This window comes from Bubalus kerabau, chromosome 9, assembly GCF_029407905.1.
Source record: "Bubalus kerabau isolate K-KA32 ecotype Philippines breed swamp buffalo chromosome 9, PCC_UOA_SB_1v2, whole genome shotgun sequence".
Taxonomy (NCBI): domain Eukaryota; kingdom Metazoa; phylum Chordata; class Mammalia; order Artiodactyla; family Bovidae; genus Bubalus; species Bubalus kerabau.
In genome coordinates, this window is record NC_073632.1 from 31,426,983 (window position 1) to 31,445,666 (window position 18,684).

Sequence of the window (18,684 nt, forward strand, 5' to 3'; positions counted from 1 at the left end):
ATACCCTCTTTCTCAATCTTTAACTTTCTAGAGAGAATTACAGAATCCTTTTGCTGCCCTTTTCTGCCTCCCAAGACTAGAATTCAGCCATGAATAATAATTACAGTATGAGACTGTATTTTCTCCATACATGTTTTGAAGAAAACTAGTATGTTAGCAGTGGTTTCCCTAGCCAATCATTCCTCCATTCATTCAAGGAAAAATTATTGTCATTGCAGACAGAGACACAGTCAGCCGATGTCTACAATAGCTCCCGGGCAACCTTAGATTGTAACTGATGGCTCAGTATCTTCATCATTTTATATTTGCACAACGTATGCTATTTTTATGCTTTCTCACATCTGAAAGTTCTAGATTTCATTCAGCATGTTATTTTACTACCTCAAAAGTATTTTTAATTTTCTTAAGTTGAATAATATATAATTACACAAAGAACTAATTATCAAGGGTAGCTACTCATTACCTTCGGTTGACAGTCTTTTGGTAATTTTACTTTTTAACAGGGATCTCCCCTGTAGGGCATTCAAGAGAAGCAAAAAGACCAAGAAAACAAACACATGCTGTTTTCTACTTGTTAAGATTTGAGAGGAAAGTGGATATTTTAAAAAATGACCAAATTTTAGGATACCTTCTTTATCCACCCTACCCTGTGTTCTAAACTAGAGACAGAATTATGTATGGTGCTATACGGGAACAAATCTTTCCAGTTTAAACCTTTGAAAATTAGGACCTATTCTGTAAAACACTTTTTTTCTTTTAAAACAATCTTCCCCAAAACAATTTCTTCTACGTGTCTTACTTTTTTTTTAAACTATAATCTGAGTTTGTCTTTGAATCAGATCTTCAGCGATAACACAAAAAGAGAAATCAAGCTGAATAATCCCAATTTCCTCTTAGAACCAATGCACCAAATTTTTAAGAAATTTTTGTCTCCTCTGTACGCTTTTTAAATTGTTTATATTGTATTACTGTATTTTATTTTTCTTGGTAATTTAGGATTAAGGAACAAAATATTTTCAATGATGATGGTTTTAGGTTATAATCTCTTAAATGTTTCTGTAACAGTGGTAATGACACAGAAAGGCAACAGGTACTGACCAGTGCGAAGCTGAAGTCCTCTTATCCCTTTAGAAACCAGAGAAATTGACACTTTTAACAGAGGGGATGGGCCTAGAAATGCATGTTTTTCTTTCATATTAAAGATAACACGTTGATTTTCAGTATTTGAAATGATCAAATTCTGACATTTGTAACATGAATCTTTACAAAGTGCTAATAAAGTCCTTTGTCATATTAGTACTGACTTTCACAGAATAACTGTCCTAAGAAAAGGACCAGATGAAAAGGTATCTCATTCCAGTGAAACAAACTGAGACTTTGCATGTGGACTCTTACTAATGACCATTAGTCAGTAAGGGAAGCATCTTCTTATTCATAGGTCAGAGCGATAAAATGCTTGCAAATATCTGCACCACTATAGATTCCAATTTTAGATACAGAGAATTGGTCATGAAGTCCTTGGCTGAAACTCACCTATAATATAAAGTTAATTCCCAACACCATTTAGTAAACAAACACAGACGTGTCTCAAAACACTCAGAATACTGAGTGTAGTTTTTATCTTCTAGAGTGTTACTTTTACAAGACCAAGTTGACAACAATGATGAACAAAGACCATTCAATGCCAGAGTGTACAACTACCACTTTTGAGAACTCAGGTCTCTAATTTTAAAAGGTACAAATCTTCTTTTCTGCTCCTAATCACAGCCAAGAGACCTCCTTTTTCTAATTAAATAAAAATATTTATTGAAGTGTTATTATTTTAAGGAGAAAATGTATGTTTAGTATAATCTTTCAAAAAAGTCAACATAAAGCTAAGTGGCATTGAAGGAAGGAACTGTTCAAGACAAAAACAGAATAGAGTCATGTGACTTAATATCTTTAATCGGTAAATCAATCATAAAGGCAGAAACAGAAGTGGGGATGAAAAGGGGTACCCTGGGGAGAGAGGATGAGAATGAATCATTTCTGACTGGCATGGATTTTAGTAAATGGGCAACTCAAAGCGAGTTTAAAACTGAGGTTTCAGGTTTAGAAGACTATTATAACTAATTATAATTATTAGAAACAGAAATAAGGAGGTTAAGAAGGACAAATTTAAGAGCTGTTTCAGAGACTGCCAAGTTTTAGGTAAGAAAATAGTATCTGGGACTTCCCTGATGGTCTAATGGTTAAGAATCTGCCTTGCAACGCAGAGGACGTGGGTTCAATCCCTGGTTGGGGAACTAAAATCCCATACGCCACAGCGCAACTAAGCCCACGTGCCATAATTACTGAGTGCATGCACCACAACTACTGAGCTCGTGCGCCACAACTAGAGAATCTATGTGCCGCAATGAAATCGTGTGTGCCACAACGAAGACCCAACAGAGCCAAATTTTTTTAAATTACATAAAAAAGAACATGGTTCAGTTCAGTTCAGTTGCTCAGTCATGTCCGACTCTTTGCGACCCCATGAACTGCAGCATGCCAGACCTCCCTGTCCATCACCAACTCCCGGAGTTCACTGAGACTCACGTCCATCGAGTCGGTGATGCCATCCAGCCATCTCATCCTCTGTTGTCCCCTTTTCCTCCTGCCCCCAGTCCCTCCCAGCATCAGAGTCTTTTCCAATGAGTCAACTCTGCATGAGGTGGCCAAAGTACCGGAGTTTCAGCTTTAGCATCATTCCTTCCAAAGAAATCCCAGGGCTGATCTCCTTCAGAATGGACTGGTTGGATCTCCTTGCAGTCCAAGGGACTCTCAAGAGTCTTCTCCAACACCACACTTCAAAAGCATCAATTCTTCCGCGCTCACCTTTCTTCACAGTCCAACTCTCACATCCATATATGACTACTGGAAAAACCATAGCCTTGACTAGACGAACCTTTGTTGGCAAAGTAATGTCTCTGCTTTTTAATATGCTATCTAGATTGGTCATAACTTTCCTTCCAAGGAGTAGTGAATAGTGAGTGAAGTGGCTCAGTCGTGTCTGACCCTTTGCGACCCCATGGCCAGTAGCCTACCAGGCTCTGCCGTCCATGGGATTTTCCAGGCAAGAATACTGGAGTGGGCTGCCATTTCCTTCTCCAGGGGATCTTCCCAACCAAGGGATCGAACCTGGGTCTCCTGCATTGCAGACAAACGCTTTACCGTCTGAGCCACCAGGGACATATTACTCCAAGGAGTAAGCGTCTTTTAATTTCATGGCTGCAATCACCATCTGCAGTGATTTTGGAGCCCCAAAAAATAAAGTGTGACGCTGTTTCCATTGTTTCCCCATCTATTTGCCATGAAGTGATGGGATTAGATGCCATGATCTTAGTTTTCTGAATGTTGAGCTTTAAGCCAACTTTTTCACTCTCCTCTTCCACTTTCAAGAGGCTTTTTAGTTCCTCTTCACTTTCTGCCAAAAGGGTGGTATCATCTGCATATCTGAGGTTATTGATATTTCTTCCTGCAATTTTGATTCTAGCTTGTGCTTCTTCCAGACCAGCATTTCTCATAATACTCTGCATATAAGTTAAATAAGCAGGGTGACAATATACAGCCTTGACGTACTCCTTTTCCTATTTGGAACCAGTCTGTGGTTCCATGTCCAGTTCTAACTGTTGCTTCCTGGCCTGCATATAGGTTTCTCAAGAAGTAGGTCAGGTGGTCTGGTATTCCCATCTCCTTCAGAATTTTCCACAGTTTATTGTGATCCACACAGTCAAAGGCTTTGGCATAGTCAAGAAAGCAGAAATAGATGTTTTTCTGGAACTCTCTAGCTTTTTTGGTCAACCAGCAGATGTTGGCAATTTGGTATCTGGTTCCTATGCCTTTTCTAAAACCAGCTTGAACATCTGGAAGTTCACGGTTCACATATTGCTGAAGCCTGGCTTGGAGAATTTTGAGCATTACTTTACTAGCGTATCTAAATTTAAATGTCAACATATCGGTAGACATGCAAAACTGAAGCTCAGGAGGAAGGGAAGAACTGAAAGAATAGATGTGAGACTCATCATAATGAAGATAAAAGTTTTTCCGTGAAGAGCATACAGAAAAAGCCAAATAGTACATGGCTGAAAATGAACTTCAGCAAAAGCTCACATTTATGAGCCATAAAGAAGAGTATTAAGATCAGTCAGAAAAAGTGGCTGGCAAAAATCTTACTTGGCTTGCTGACAAACTCTCCCACCTGAAATAAAAGTGATGTGATTTTGAACGGCAAACCACAGGTAGGAATTTTTCCCCACAAAAGGCAAAGCCTCCCAGGGCCCTGTATTCGACAGTCACTGGTACGCCCGAGTCTATTCTTTTTCTATCCTCGTGAGAAGCCAGGATGGCAAATTCAGCTCTGCACATTAGACAGACTTCGGGGAGATCTGGAAGGGGAAACTGAGGCAGCAGCAGGCTTCCTGTACCCGTCCAGTGTTCTCTTACAGCAAGTGATAAGCTCCTGGGAGGGTAGACATCTTCCTCAGCACTCCACTGCCATCCTCCAGCTTCCTGGGCTTTGAGGGTAATGATCGCAGTCACAGCCACTGGCTCTGACTCCCTAAATCCCTGGATTACAGCATCCAGGGTTGCTTCTCCAGCTTTCCAGTTTGCAAGGCAGCCGAGGCGGTTTCAGCACACCTTAAAGGAGTGACCCAGAAGCAGCAGCTTCCCTAGGGCACAGGAACTTATTACTTCAGAAGCATCTCCCGAGGCCGAGCCCAGAACCAGTTCCTGCAGGCTTCCAGCAATTACATGAGGACGCAACCCCTTGTTTGGAATCCTCTTCTATTTAGAATACATAGAGTGGTTTCTGTTTCTGGCATAGACACAATATTCCGCGCTGAACTGGCTTTAGAACTCAGACCCTCAAAAATAAAGGGGGGAGTCTGGGATCAGATATGCAACCTGACTGAATTTGAAGGCAGAGATGACCACCTGCAACTAGAGGAGAAATGGATTCGTGGAATCCATGCTGCAGAGGAGCAAAATAATTACTTAAATTATGGCCTGTGGTTTTCTGAAATGAGCACCTTAGAATGAAGCTTATCAGAACAAGCAGCGGCTGGGAGAGAACCATGATGAGAATGAGGCAGATGGAACGGTGGGGAGGGCGCCTGCTTCTGACTCCACCCGAGAGCTTAAAAAGGAAAATGACAACACAGGATTTAAAATGATTGGCTCAAGGCTCCAGTCAGACTATGGTACTCCATGCTGCCCTGCAATAATCTTATCCTTGAAGTCACAGGGCTGTCATCGCTAAAGTCAGAGTCTAATCTTGTGAGTTGCTGAATTATAACATGTGTGGCTAAATTAAATTTCTAGCCTCGGCGTGGTCTCCTTTGTGAACGTTAGGGCTCTTACCGAGAAAGAAAAGTACTTGGTAGATTCAAACCAAAATGAGCTAGCTTTGCTGGAAAAATCTTTTCCTTCTCATTCTGAAGGTGTTGGTCCTGCCTTGCTTGGAGATTCTATAATCACCCCACCTTCCACGTGCGTGCTAAGGCACTTTAGTCGTGTCCAACTCTTTGTGACCCTATGGACTATAGCCCACCAGGCTCCTCTGTCCATGGGATTCTCCAGGCAATAATACTGGAGTGGGTTGCCATTTCCTCCTCCAGGGGATCTTCCCGACCCAGGGATCAAACCTGCATCTGTCTCCTGCATTGGCAGTCAAGTTCTTTACCACCAGTGCCACCTGGGAAGCCCACCTGCCACAGGGAAATAAAAATTCTCCTTATGCCCCATCCCTCTACTTCTTACTCTTTTCCCCTCGCCAACTGCTTCGATTCGGAGAATGAGGTGTAGAACCCAGCAATCCAGCCTGCCCTCGGGAGACGAGTACAAAGTCTGCCTCAAGAGGAAAAAACCATACATACTAAAAGCAGTCCAAGATTGTCCACGATCATGCTGGCAGTAGGGTTGCCAGATAAGATACATGACCCTGAGTTAAATTTAAATTGTAAAAAATTAATTTTTAACATAAGTAGCTCCCAGATATTCTAGGGGACTTACTTATAGATACTGGATGCTTGGGGCTGGTGCACTGGGACGACCCAGAGGGATGGTACAGGGAGGGAGGAGGGTTCAGGATGGGGAACACGTGTATACCTGTGGCGGATTCATGTTGATATATGGCAAAACCAATACAATATTGTAAAGTTAAAAAAAAAAAAAAAACTTACTCATGCTGATCTGAAAACAAACTGAACTAGATGTCTTATATTCTTTTTCCTCCTGAATTGGACAATAATAATTGATATAAGTCTAGAAAAACCAAACAAATTCTAAAGTTCTGAGCAGGAAAGAGGGACCACTACATTGTCTTTTGTGTTGTCACTGATAACTCATCAATGTGAGTGAATAGGCCAAAAATCACCAATTCGAAATACTAGCCTGAGTGTTCGTGAGTAGCTCTAACACAGTGGTTCTCAAATGGAAGTCCCAGAGATCAGTGGTAACGGTACCTTTCAAGCCCTTCCTAGACATGCAAATTCTCAGGCCCTACCCTAGACCTACTGAATTAGATATGTGTGCATGCGTGCTCAGTCATGTCCAAAGCTGTGGCCCCATGGACTGTAGCCTGTCAGGTTCCTCTGTCCAACAGACCCTCCAGGCAAGAATACTGGAGTAGGGTTGCCATCTCCTTCTCCAGATCTACTGAATTACAAACTCTGGGTTAATGTCCAGCAATCTCAATTTTAACAAGCCCTCCAGATATTCTTGAGTCAAAGCCTTGAAAGACAGCCCAAAGTATCTATTCCTACTCTACGGCAAAGGGACATTTACCAGAGTGACTACACACACGGGAAAGGGACATACCCAGTTTTCAGGGACACAGACTCTAAGCTGATGCTATTCTCTAGGGATCCCAAAAATGTTGCTATTATTTTCTACCAATCTGAGTGAAGGCTTTCTGGGGATTAGGAGATTAAAAAAAATTATAATCAGTGGATGCACAAAACTAACATTGGTTATTTTCCCAGTTTTCTGAATATGTAGATGGAACAGAAATACTCTGAATCTAGCAGAATCCTCACATCAGTTTCCTGATCTCTGCAAACATACAGGGTAGCAGTTCCATCATATTCCCAGTTAAACTTTCATATCTGGCTTGTGCAAAAGGTAAGTGGATTTTAGAGATGAACCACAGGTTACTGGAAACTCGATCAGGTGATGATTCTTACTGGCAGACATCCAGATGTGTTGTCCTTTCCAGCATAAAATCAGCACAGTTCCTGCCATGGGATAAGCATCTAACAAACTAGCAAATTCTTTTGTACTTAGTCCAGTAAGCAGAGCCCATTAGAAGTAGTTTGCTTTCATCTGGCAAGGATGCCGGTACATGCTCACTGTCTTATTTTAAGTATATTAATTTCTCTGGCTATGCTAACGTCAATGGATACTATTTGACGATATCAGGCTGACTGTAGCTGGTGGGCAAGAATTTCACATATGGTAGGTGCCTTAATAAGTCACATGCAGGTCAAAGGGAAGGAGAGAGTCTATGAAAGCCTAGGGATCTGCTACCTCAATGCAGTTTCTGTGGGTCCAAAGGTCCCCTCCACAGGAAAAACACACTGCTTCACCTTGTACTTCCAAAATGCAGGCATTTTGCTGAGGTTTTTTTCAGTTTTGAGGTAACACACACAACACGTGTATGTGCTGCTCTAAACAGAGCATCCGGTATGGTGTCACATGGAAGCAGGGCCCAGATCAAGGATGACTCTGCAACTGCTCCAACCTGCAGCACCATGGGGCTTGAGATCCTGCAGATGGAAAGGCACCCAGAGTGCCTGCAGCAGATCCAAATGCTGCAGGACGGCTCTGGCACACACCAGTAGGAAAATACAGTAGACACTACTAGTGCTTTGAAGCAGGGCCATATCTTTCTTAGACAGTAACTAATCTCCTTTGGAAAAATTGCTCTTGGCTTGCTTCTAGAGACTAGGGTTCTGACCTCAGAGAACACCAAGTGATTGTAAGACCAAGCAATATCTAATACACCAAACCATAAAGCTGAACAAGTGCAAGAAGATAATCCATCACCAAATGGAGGTGGTAATATAAGAGATCAGCCTGGAGTAGCTCCTGAACACCCAGGTAAGGTTGTATGAACAGGTGGCTCAACTCCCACTGCACCTATGTCTTCTGGATAACTATTTCTCCCCATCCAATGATGCCTATGGTCACTGGGGAGTTTTCTATGACCAGTGGACAGAAAAGAGAATTCAAGCTTGACTTAGAGATGTTTTCTCAAACTGGCACCAGCTGGAAGAGGTTTGCTGAATCATTACATCCCAGGAAGGGGTGACTTGTCAGTAGAAAGAAATCTTTTATTGTAGGCCAATCGTCAAGCAGTATCTCTATCTCATTTTCACTTTATGTGGAAGGAAAGATGGTGAGACGTATGGAATTACTTCAAAATAGGAGCATGTCAGGGGTGGTTTCAGAGGTGGCTGTCAGCACAGTGGAAGTTATTAATCATTATGAGTCTTAATCCAAGAGGCAAAGCCCAGAATCTGTTCCTTCAGTCAATCCAAAATTTTCTAAGCACCAAAACCCCTGTATGGAATCCCTTTCTGCTGAAAATACCTAGAGTGCTTTCCATTCCCTGCACTTAACCTTGATGTAAGAAAACACACAGAAGTGTGACCTGAGTCATGTCTTTAGATTTTTTATGAAGTCTGTGGTATCTAAATCTCTGCATTCTGATACAGTCTCTCTTCATAGACACCATTCAGTAATTCTACCTACCAAGTAAATTAATTACTCCATCGTTGTAACAAGCAAAAAGTTTGATAAGGTCTTTGAAAAGAAGCATAAATGCAGCATTTATGACACCATTTGTTAGTTCATTTGGATGCACCTAGAAAAAAGATGAAAATTTCATCTGTTAACTGCAAGTCATCAAATGACAATTTTTCTCAGAGCGCGTTAAAAAGTCTCAAATTATTACCAAGAAATTGACTCATATTCAACAGATGCTATATAACTCTTTTAGTAACCCTACTAATATATAAAAAAGGATTGCCAATTGTTTGCTTCAATTTAAGTCAATGAAGTTGGCCTATTAAGTGTAAGAAAAATACACATTTGATTAATGAGCCACAGATAAACCAAACCCAACTTCTGAACACCTGTCCTCTTGCTGCTTCCACCGTGTTATAGTACATTCTTTCCCTCCCCATGTGTAATAGTCTCTTCGGAAGGGTTCAGACACCAGGGGCCTGCAGTGAGTCATGGAGGAAGCCTAGCATAGGGAATAGACACCTTAGCCAACTACCCCTAAAGTAATTCTTGAGACTCATAGCATTTACCCACCACCCACCAAACACTCTAATCACCAGCAAAAAGAAGAATAATTTCTCCCCATTTCCCAATCCTTGCTCTGCTCTTTCTCATTCTATGACTTCTTTTCTCTTTTAATTAAGACAATACCATCATTAAAGGTAAGGAAAGCTAAGAAAAATTAATGAATAAAGACAAAAAAGTTAAGGGAAGTAGTTCCACATATAGCTAAGGGAACTCCTTACTGTAAAATCTTTCATAAGACAGTAACATGGTTTGCTGCTTTTTCTGAAATTTCACAGGAGTTGGGTGCTGTGACTAGGACTTGGTGATAGACTAACCCAAATAGTCTTAACAGAGATTTCAAATAATAGTATTTGAGGAAAATCTTTGTTTTAGTTAACCACAAAAATAGAGGAAAGCTAACAAGGTGAGTTATAACTCTCCCTTTATGTCAGAATATTTTATTTTCATGCATCAGATATGTTTCTTTAATTGAACTTTTATTTTGAAATTACTACAAGTCCACATTCAATTATTAAAAAAAAAACAAAAACCAGAGATTCCACATACTATTTACAAAATTATAGTACAATCTCACAATCAGGATATGGATACTGATACAATATACCAATCTGATTCAGATTTCTCCAATTTTACTTGCTGCAAATGTGTTTGGTTCTATATAATCTTATCTCATGTATAAACTAGTATAGTTACACCAGAGTCATGACACAGGTTTGGTTTTAAGAAACAAGTCATGTTGGTATCATCCAAAAGAAGGACCATGACAGAAGAAAAATAATTCTCTTCTGCGGATGGTGTCACACAAGCAGACTGTATAAAATGGCTTTTAATAGCAGGCTGGGGTATTTACCTGCCGGACGTCCCTTCTGCAGCCACTTGATCCTGTCAAACACAACAGGAGGCCACCATCCTGCTCTGAACATACGGATCCAAGAATGCACTGCTTGTGTGGTTTTCCAGGACTAAAGTTATTTAACACCTGTAAACTGCTCTGACAATCTGGGCAACCAAAATCATCTCCACCGCACTGACAGCCTAAACTAAGTGTTAATCCAGTTCACTGACATGAAAATGAAAGTGTTAGTCACTCAGTCGTGTCCAACTCTTTGCAACCCCATGGATTGTACCTCTGTCTGTGGAATTCTCCAGGCAAGAACACTGGAGTGGGTTGCCATTGCCTTCTCCCGGGGGATCTTCCCAACCCAGGGATGGAACCCAGGTTTCCCACATGGCAGACAGATTCTTTACCAGCTGAGCCACCAGGGAAGCCCAAGAATACCGGAGTGGGTAGCCCATCTCTTCTCCAAGGGAATCTTCCTGACCCAGGAATTGAACTAGGGTCTCCTGCATTGCATGTGGATTCTTTACCAACGGAGCTACCCGGGAAGCCCCTCACTGATATGCTATTGCTGCTGCTAAGTCACATCAGTCGTGTCTGACTCTGTGCAATCCCATAGACGGCAGCCCACAAGGCTCCCCCATCCCTGGGATTCTCCAAGCAAGAACTCTGGAGTGGGTTGCCATTTCCTTCTCCAATGCATGCAAGTGAAAGGCGAAAGTGAAGTTGCTCAGTCGTGTCCGACTCTTAGCGACCCCATGGACTGTAGCCTCCCAGGCTCCTCCATCCAAGGGATTTTCCAGGCAAGAGTACTGAGTGGGTCGCCAGTGCCTTCTCCCTCACTGACATGAGGGGAATCTAAATATACTTCCTAAGGAAATTCTTTATCTGCAGCCCACTTTCCAATAAAAGGCAACATAACTGTGTAAGATGCATTTTCTGGTGAGATACGCACATCAAACTCCAGCAGCGCATCAATCTGCCCCTGCAGTATGGGCATGCTCTTCAGCAGCTTCTCAGGAGCCATTGTCCTCATGACACCATCAGCCCTACAATTAAGAAAGGAAAAGGCAAAACTTACTTGTATGTGGAAAACTTGAGACCATGCACATCGTTCTAAGCTATTTTCCTTCTGTGCTGTGCGTGCTCAGTCGCTCAGTCGTGTCCAACTCTTTGTGACCCCACGGACGATAGCCCTTCAGGCTCCTCTGTCCACGGGGATTATCCAGGTAAGAATATTGGAGTGGGCTGCTGTTTCCTCTTCCAGGGGAACCCCTCCCAGGGATCAAACCCAGGTCTCCCACACTGCAGGCGGATTCTTTACCATCTGAGCCCTGCAGGTTGATTTTGAGATAGAAGAGGCCGTGTTGGTTCTCCTCTATGTACTCACAATCCTCAAATACACAGGCAATGCTTTCTATGCACCACCCTCAGTGTGGTCTGGATGAAAGAGGCCAGTTGAATTTATGAATGGACTTTTCTAAGTCTACAACAAAAATATTAATACTAGTATTAACACTCTAGGTTCCCTAAACCCCAGCTTGTTTGTTTTTGAGAGAGAAAGAGATAAAACATGTCTTGGAAGACTTCAAAACCTGTAGACTAGGAGCAGAATTTATACTATTAACCATCAAGTGATGAAAAGGACATTCTGATTTGCAGGTTGGTCAAAGAGAGCTGAGTGTAAATAACCAGCTGAAGAGAATGAGACTGCATGGAGCACTGCAGGGAGCACTCACTGCAGGCCTCCCAAGGAGCCCCTGTATCCAAATAGTCAAGGGGCAGCAGGACCAAAACAGTGGAGGAAAATGCCCAGGTGATGTGAACGGGTTGATAATGGCAGCTTTTGGGGTCTCTCCCACTTCTGGGGCAGGAAGGGCATCCCCAAGTGCCCTTATTTGCCTATTCAGGGTTCAGAAGTTTCTAAGAAGGCTGTGGCCCTATTGTGGAGAGGTCATGATCGAGCTAGAACATCAGCTAAGGCTGCCCGGGGCTACATAAGAAGCCAGAGGAAGGCATATGAACCAGAATCATCTCTAATATAAGGGGATAAAGCCAAAATCTTAATTTTATAAAACGCTTATCCATAAGAAACTAATCTGTTTTGAACAGGCAAGATTATATTTTTCAGCTAAATTTAGGTCAGCTATCAGAAAATAGAGCTATATCTTTTGGGGGTGATTCTTGAGACTAAAATATTAAAATTTCTATATGTTGCCATTATTTCAAATTATGAATGGATACAGGATCTGCAGAGGAAGAGATGGTTAGATAGCATCATCAACTCAATGGACATGAGTATTATCAGTTCAATTATGGTGTGTTTGTATTTGTGCTTATGTGTGTGCATGTATAATAGTATGGGCTTCCCTGGTTGCTCAGTAGTGAATAATCTGCCTGCCAATGCAGGAGATGCAGGTTTGGTCCCTGGGTCAGGAAGATCCCCTGGAGGAGGAAAATGGCAACCCACTCCAGTAGTCCTGCTTGGGAAATCCCATGGACCGAGAAGACTGCTGGGCTACATCCATAGGGTTGCAAAAGAGTGGGACAAGACTTAGTAGGTCAATAGCAACAACAATGTATAATAGTAGAACAGTATTACCTGTCAAAAACAGATCTCCATGCATACACACAGTTCAGTTTCACCTCAAACAAAACATACTGAAATAATTATTGTCAGCTACAGCCACATTCTTTTAATGAAACTTGTTTAAATTCTCTCCATTTAAAATTATTTAAAAGTATGTAACAGTATTTAAAAGTATTCAAGAATTTTGAGTTGATTTTAACAAAATAAACTGTTGTACCATGTCAACTTTGAGCAGCAAATCAGATTTTCTGCATGAAAATAAAAACACAGTAACATTGCAACCTCAAGGCTAACTTTCATAATATTACTAGTTGAGTTTCTTTTTTTTTTTTTTAGGTGACTGTAAACTGGGCCTCCATGACCAAAATTAGTTGGTATTTAACTTAGTGAAGATATATCATGTATGTCTCAAAGACTTACTCTGTGCAAACAAATATGAGAAAAAAAAACAACATACCCTTTCTTCACTCTGGCAAAATCAAATGCCATCTGTCTGTAAGAGAAAGCCTTTTCATTCAAATATCTACTATAGCGCCTTATGAAGGTAGACATGTCATAACCTGGAGGAAGGGCAGAGGAAATAAAACTAATAAATAAAATATGTTCAACTGTGCTTTGCTTAGTTCCAATTTTTTTTTTAAACTCCTCAAATGTAAATAATTCTAAGATGAGGTGAATAAGTGTACCAGAAAGGCCTCATTTAAAATCCTACTTCAGGCAAAAATACTTTTGGCATGAGACATTCCAAGACTATTCCATTTAGTTATGCTACCATCTTTGCACAGAATGTCTTTTCTGATTTTTCCTCGCATTTTTGTTAATTATTTCAGACTCAATACATGTAGTTATCTGAGAGCTATTCATGCTTGGTGTGCTTGCCTATACATAATAGACAAGCAGAAAATATGGTGAATGAACACATGATTGTAGTACAAATCCTATTAATTTAGAAAAACATTTAAAACTGAGTACTTTTAAGTTGGGAATGTATTTTTAACTTCACTGCCTCCTATACCTTCATAAACAAACAACTGTGGGTCTAGCATACCCACTGTTATTTTTTAAGGTAAATACTGAAAGACAAAAAATAAAATTAATATATAATTCATATACTGAGTTACCTAACAAATATTTTAAAGCTACTATAAAGTAACTAGTTACATTTATATTTTATTCTTAGATACCAAGTGGAGCTATCAGTTACAGTGATTTTCAATGAATTTTGAATAAATAAAAAAATCAAAAGATTCTGTACCAAAAACATTAGCAAGAAAATTATAAAACATAATATTCTTACCATGGGATCCACTTTTGTCCAAAAAATTGCTGAGATTGAAGAGTGTATTTCTAGAAGCCAAATACTGAATAAATCTCTGAAAAACAAAAATCAGAATCAAATATCAATATTCTCAAAGAATTAATTTCAACAATTTCTGATATTAAAGGGAATTTTTATAGAATTTCTAAAAATATGCATTCTCATTGTGATTTTTTTTTTTTCACTCAGTATATTTTCCTAGTCTCCCGGTTTTCTCTAATGGGGAATAAAAACTGAATCCCATATTCACTGAATCAGAATTAAGTTTTATGATCTTGCATTTCTGTGTATAACAGAAACATTTGAATTTAATAGGATTCAGTAGGCATCCCATATAAAGTGGCTAATTTTTAGTTTGTCAGTATTTTCCAAAATGAAACACTGTTATGTAAGCAATTTTCACACAGGGCACAAAGGAGTACTTCCAATAGGAAAAACAATCTTGCTGTTTCTTTCTCCTAACATATTTGTCCATTAATAGGTTTACATGGTATATACATATTTAACACATGTCTAACAACATTTTTCTGAAACATGGGTAAACAGAAGAGCAAAACTGTACTCCAGATGACTTTTCTATATACTTCCTCTTATTTTTCTAATTAGTAAATGTAGGGGGACTTAAGGCTTATCAGTCTCCCTCCCCTGCCAAAAAAAGAATACTCAGGTCTACAAGCTTTACCTCATTTCCATGCACCATGAGATGATGTGTAGTAACTAAAGCTTTGAATACAACCACCCAGCTACTGTTCGTTGCCCGCTCAAAGAGCGTGTCTGCCATCTGAGGAATATTAACATTGGTCTCATTGGTAGCCTGGATCAAATCTATGAGAACAGAAGATTTCAGTCAATAACACAAATGATTGCATAAAAAAAAAATTCATTTCAAATTTTAAACATTTAAACCTGTTTACAAAAGTATGAGTCCAAAATTGCATTGACAACAGCTAAACAAATGTTCAAAAACTGTATGTAATATTTTCACACATGGGCACATATTAATAAATACATTTACCCAATGTATTTACTTTTTCTTGGGCTTTTTTTTCCTATTGAATTCTCTTCTGTATTCTCTTCTGAATTTAATCCATTTTCTGGCCCCAGTGTCATTTTTTTTTAGAAATAACAAACTCCAGGAATGCTAAGCTTCATGTTAATCCTTTTTGTTATCACTTCTAGAACAATGTCTTAAACATGCAGATGTTTATTCTATACACCATCTGAAGGCAACAGCATATTTTTTGAAACATTATATCAAAAAGCCTACTTCATCTGGATTTTAATTTTGATGGGTGCTAATGAACATGGGGTCACTAAGAGTCCGGCACGACTGAGCGACTTCATTTTCACTTTTCACTATCCTGCATTGGAGAAGGAAATGGCAGCCCACTCCAGTGTTCTTGCCTGGAGAATCCCAGGGACGGGGGAGCCTGGTGGGCTGCCGTCTATGGGGTCGCACAGAGTCGGACACGACTGAAGCGACTTAGCAGCAGCAGCAGCCATGAACACACTTGTCATGTAAGTGGCAGAGGACAGTAAACACTAAAACAGGGAAGAATTCCTTTAAACCCATCTAAAGGTTTTACAGAACATCATATAGGCATTAAACCACTATGATTTGACCTGAGTTTATAAGACAGCAAATCTTTGTAACACATTGACTGTCCACATCTACCATATTAGCTGTGATTCTAGCTGTACCTCAAGGGAAAAAAAGGTCTATAGCCCCAAAAGAGGCTGCCCAGAAACCAGAAAATAGAGCACTGTCAAAAAGTTAGCTGAGGCAGCCAAGGATTATGTGCTAAGGAACAGAAGTGAAGCCACTCTGGGGCAGTGTGGCCTTAAGACTATTTTAACAGCACAAGGTAACCTCTTTAGCAAAACAAAACTGCAGGAATTCTACCAGAGGTCATCCCCACCCTACAGAGGACCAATGTGACACCCAGGGCCTAGGCTAGTCCATGCAACAAACGCAATGACAAACCCATCCTGTTTCTCACTTAAAATCCACACTTAGGACTCATTAAGCTCCACATTTGTCTTATGCATCTATTTTACAAAAAAATAAATTTTTTTAAATTGATACTCCATCACTGAAATAGCTCTTATCTACAATTAAAGGGTATCAATCGTTGATATGAATTATAAATGGACCAAACCAGATTTCTTTCTTACATTTATTTTAAACTTCTAGCCCCTGAACAGCCATCCCATAAAGTCTCCTTTTACTGGAATTCTACTCATTCTTCAGGAAATCTTTCCTGGTCCTATTTGAATGTAGTCACATGTTCCTCTGCTTAAAAACCTGAGGCATTTTATTTTTAGTGCCTAAAAGCTGGCGGGCTATTGTCCATGGTGTTGCAAAGAGTCGGACATGACTGAATGCACACGCGCGCGCACACACACACACCCACATCAGATGTCTGTCTGTCATAAGTTCCTATAGTTCCCTGAGGACAGAAACAATCATACCAATGTCTGTTTCCTGGCAGGGCTTTGGAGAACATAGCACGCAGTAAACATGTGTTGAACAAAATGTATAATAACCAAAATACTTTCCCCTGAATCTAAATAAACAGTTCTTTGAAAAAGACAAATTGCTATGCTCTAACATGATTTTCCAAGATTATATCATAGGACTGCTTTATACCTGAAACTCATTATCAGCTACAAGCTCTTCTATTCCTTTATTTATTGAACTGGTAATGTGGAAATGTACTGCTGATCAGAGTAGATGAATACATGCTCAGATAATAAAGAAGTCCCTGGAAGAATACAGAGATGCAGGGTGACAGAGCAGGAAAGAACCCAGGTCCAGAGCCCAGCTCAGCAACCATTTAGATGTACAACTTCAGAGAAATCACTTAATATACCTGTGGTTTGGTTCCTTAACTTTAAAATGGCAGTAATAATTACTACCTTTCAGAGTTATCACAAGGGTTCCCTGGGGGCTCAGCAGTAAAACCTCAGCCTGCAATGCAGGAGCTGCAGGAGACTTGGGTTTGATCTCTGAGTCGGGAAGATTCCCTGGAGGAGGGCATGGCAACTCACTCCAGTATCCCTAGTTGGAAAATCCCATGGACAGAGGAACCTGGCCGGCTACAGTCCATAGGGTCATAAAGAGTCGTACAGGACGTGACCGAAGCGACTGAGCACGGGGTTATTACAGAGATTACAAATGGTCTGAAGAAAGTAGGTACCCAAAGTAAATGCTTGTAAATGCTGTGATCCATACACTGCACTGAGAATATGGTGGAGCATTAGCAAAGATGCCATGGAATGGAGAGTTGAGTGGGACCCTAAAGTCAGCTGTGACGTGGGAGGGGAGTGAGGACATTTTTAGCAAATGTGCAAAGAGTAAAGCTGTAAAAAAATAAAAAATAAAAAAAAATGATGGCTGTGACAGAGCACTGGGTTTGAATCAAGAGGGGTGGGATGGGGTGGGAGGAAGGTTAAGAGGGAGGGGACACACGTATACCTATGGCTGATTCACGTGATATATGGCAGAAATGAACACAATATTGTAAAGCAATTATCCCCCAATTAAAAAATAAATATTCCCCAATTAAAAAATAAAGAGGTACCATCTCATGCCAGTCAGAATGGCTGCTATCAAAAAGTCTGCAAACAATAAATGCTGGAGAGAGTGTGGAGAAAAGGGAACCTTCTTACACTGTTGGTGGAAATGCAAACTAGTACAGCTACTATGGAGAACAGTGTGGAGATTCTTTAAAAAACTAGAAATAGAATTGCCATACGACCCAGAAATTCCACTGCTGGGCATATACATCAAGGAAACCAGAACTGAAAGAGACACATGTACCCCAATGTTCATCGCAGCACTGTTTACAATAGCTAGGACATGGAAGCAACCTAGATGTCCACTGGTAGATGAATGGATAAAAAGTTGTGGTACATATACATAATGGAATATTACTCAGTTATTAAAAAGAACGCACTTGAGTCCGTTCTAATGAGGTGGATGAAACTGGAGCCTATTATACAGAGTGAAGTCAGAAAGAAAAACACCAATACAGCATATTAACACATCTATATGGAATTTAGAAAGATGGTAATGACGACCCTATATTTGAGACAGAAGAAGAGACAGAGATATAAAGAACATACTGTTGGACTCTGTGGGAGAAGGTGAGGGTGGGATGATTTGAGAGAGTAGCATTGAAACATGTATATTATCATATGTGAAAGAGATGACCAGTCCAAGTTTGATACATGAAACAGGGCACCCAAAACTGGTGCACTGGGACAAACCAGATGGATGGGATGCAGAGGGAGGTGGGAGGGGGTTTCAGGATGGGGGACACATGTACTCCCATGGCTGATTCATGTCAATGTATGGCAAAAACCACCACAATATTGTAAAGTAATTAGCCTCCAATTTAAATAAATTTTAAAAATAAATAAAATTTTAAAAAATGAGTGCCTCCTAGGAGAACTGTGGTGGTCTGGGGCTGTGCATATGTGGGCAGATGGAGAGGAGAGCTTAACTAGAGAGCCAAGGAAAGGCCAGTGAGAGATCTCACACCTCACATTAAAGAGTTTCAACTTTAACCTATGGAGCAAGGGGAACCCCTGGGAGTA

General features: G+C 40.4%; 1 protein-coding gene across 7 annotated transcripts in view; it reads right to left on the reverse strand.

Annotated features, from left to right (window-relative positions):
- The window catches only part of SNAP91 (synaptosome associated protein 91), a 169,870-nt gene that overhangs the window by 91,363 nt on the left and 59,823 nt on the right, over positions 1–18,684 (reverse strand). For all 7 annotated transcript variants that reach the window (XM_055534931.1, XM_055534928.1, XM_055534926.1 and 4 more), the window contains exons 3-7: positions 14,765–14,907; positions 14,062–14,137; positions 13,222–13,324; positions 11,130–11,223; positions 8,776–8,887 (exon numbers count right to left, since the gene is read on the reverse strand). In XM_055534931.1, coding sequence (XP_055390906.1) covers positions 8,776–8,887; positions 11,130–11,223; positions 13,222–13,324; positions 14,062–14,137; positions 14,765–14,907 — 528 coding nt within the window. The remainder of the gene's footprint in view (positions 1–8,775; positions 8,888–11,129; positions 11,224–13,221; positions 13,325–14,061; positions 14,138–14,764; positions 14,908–18,684) is intronic.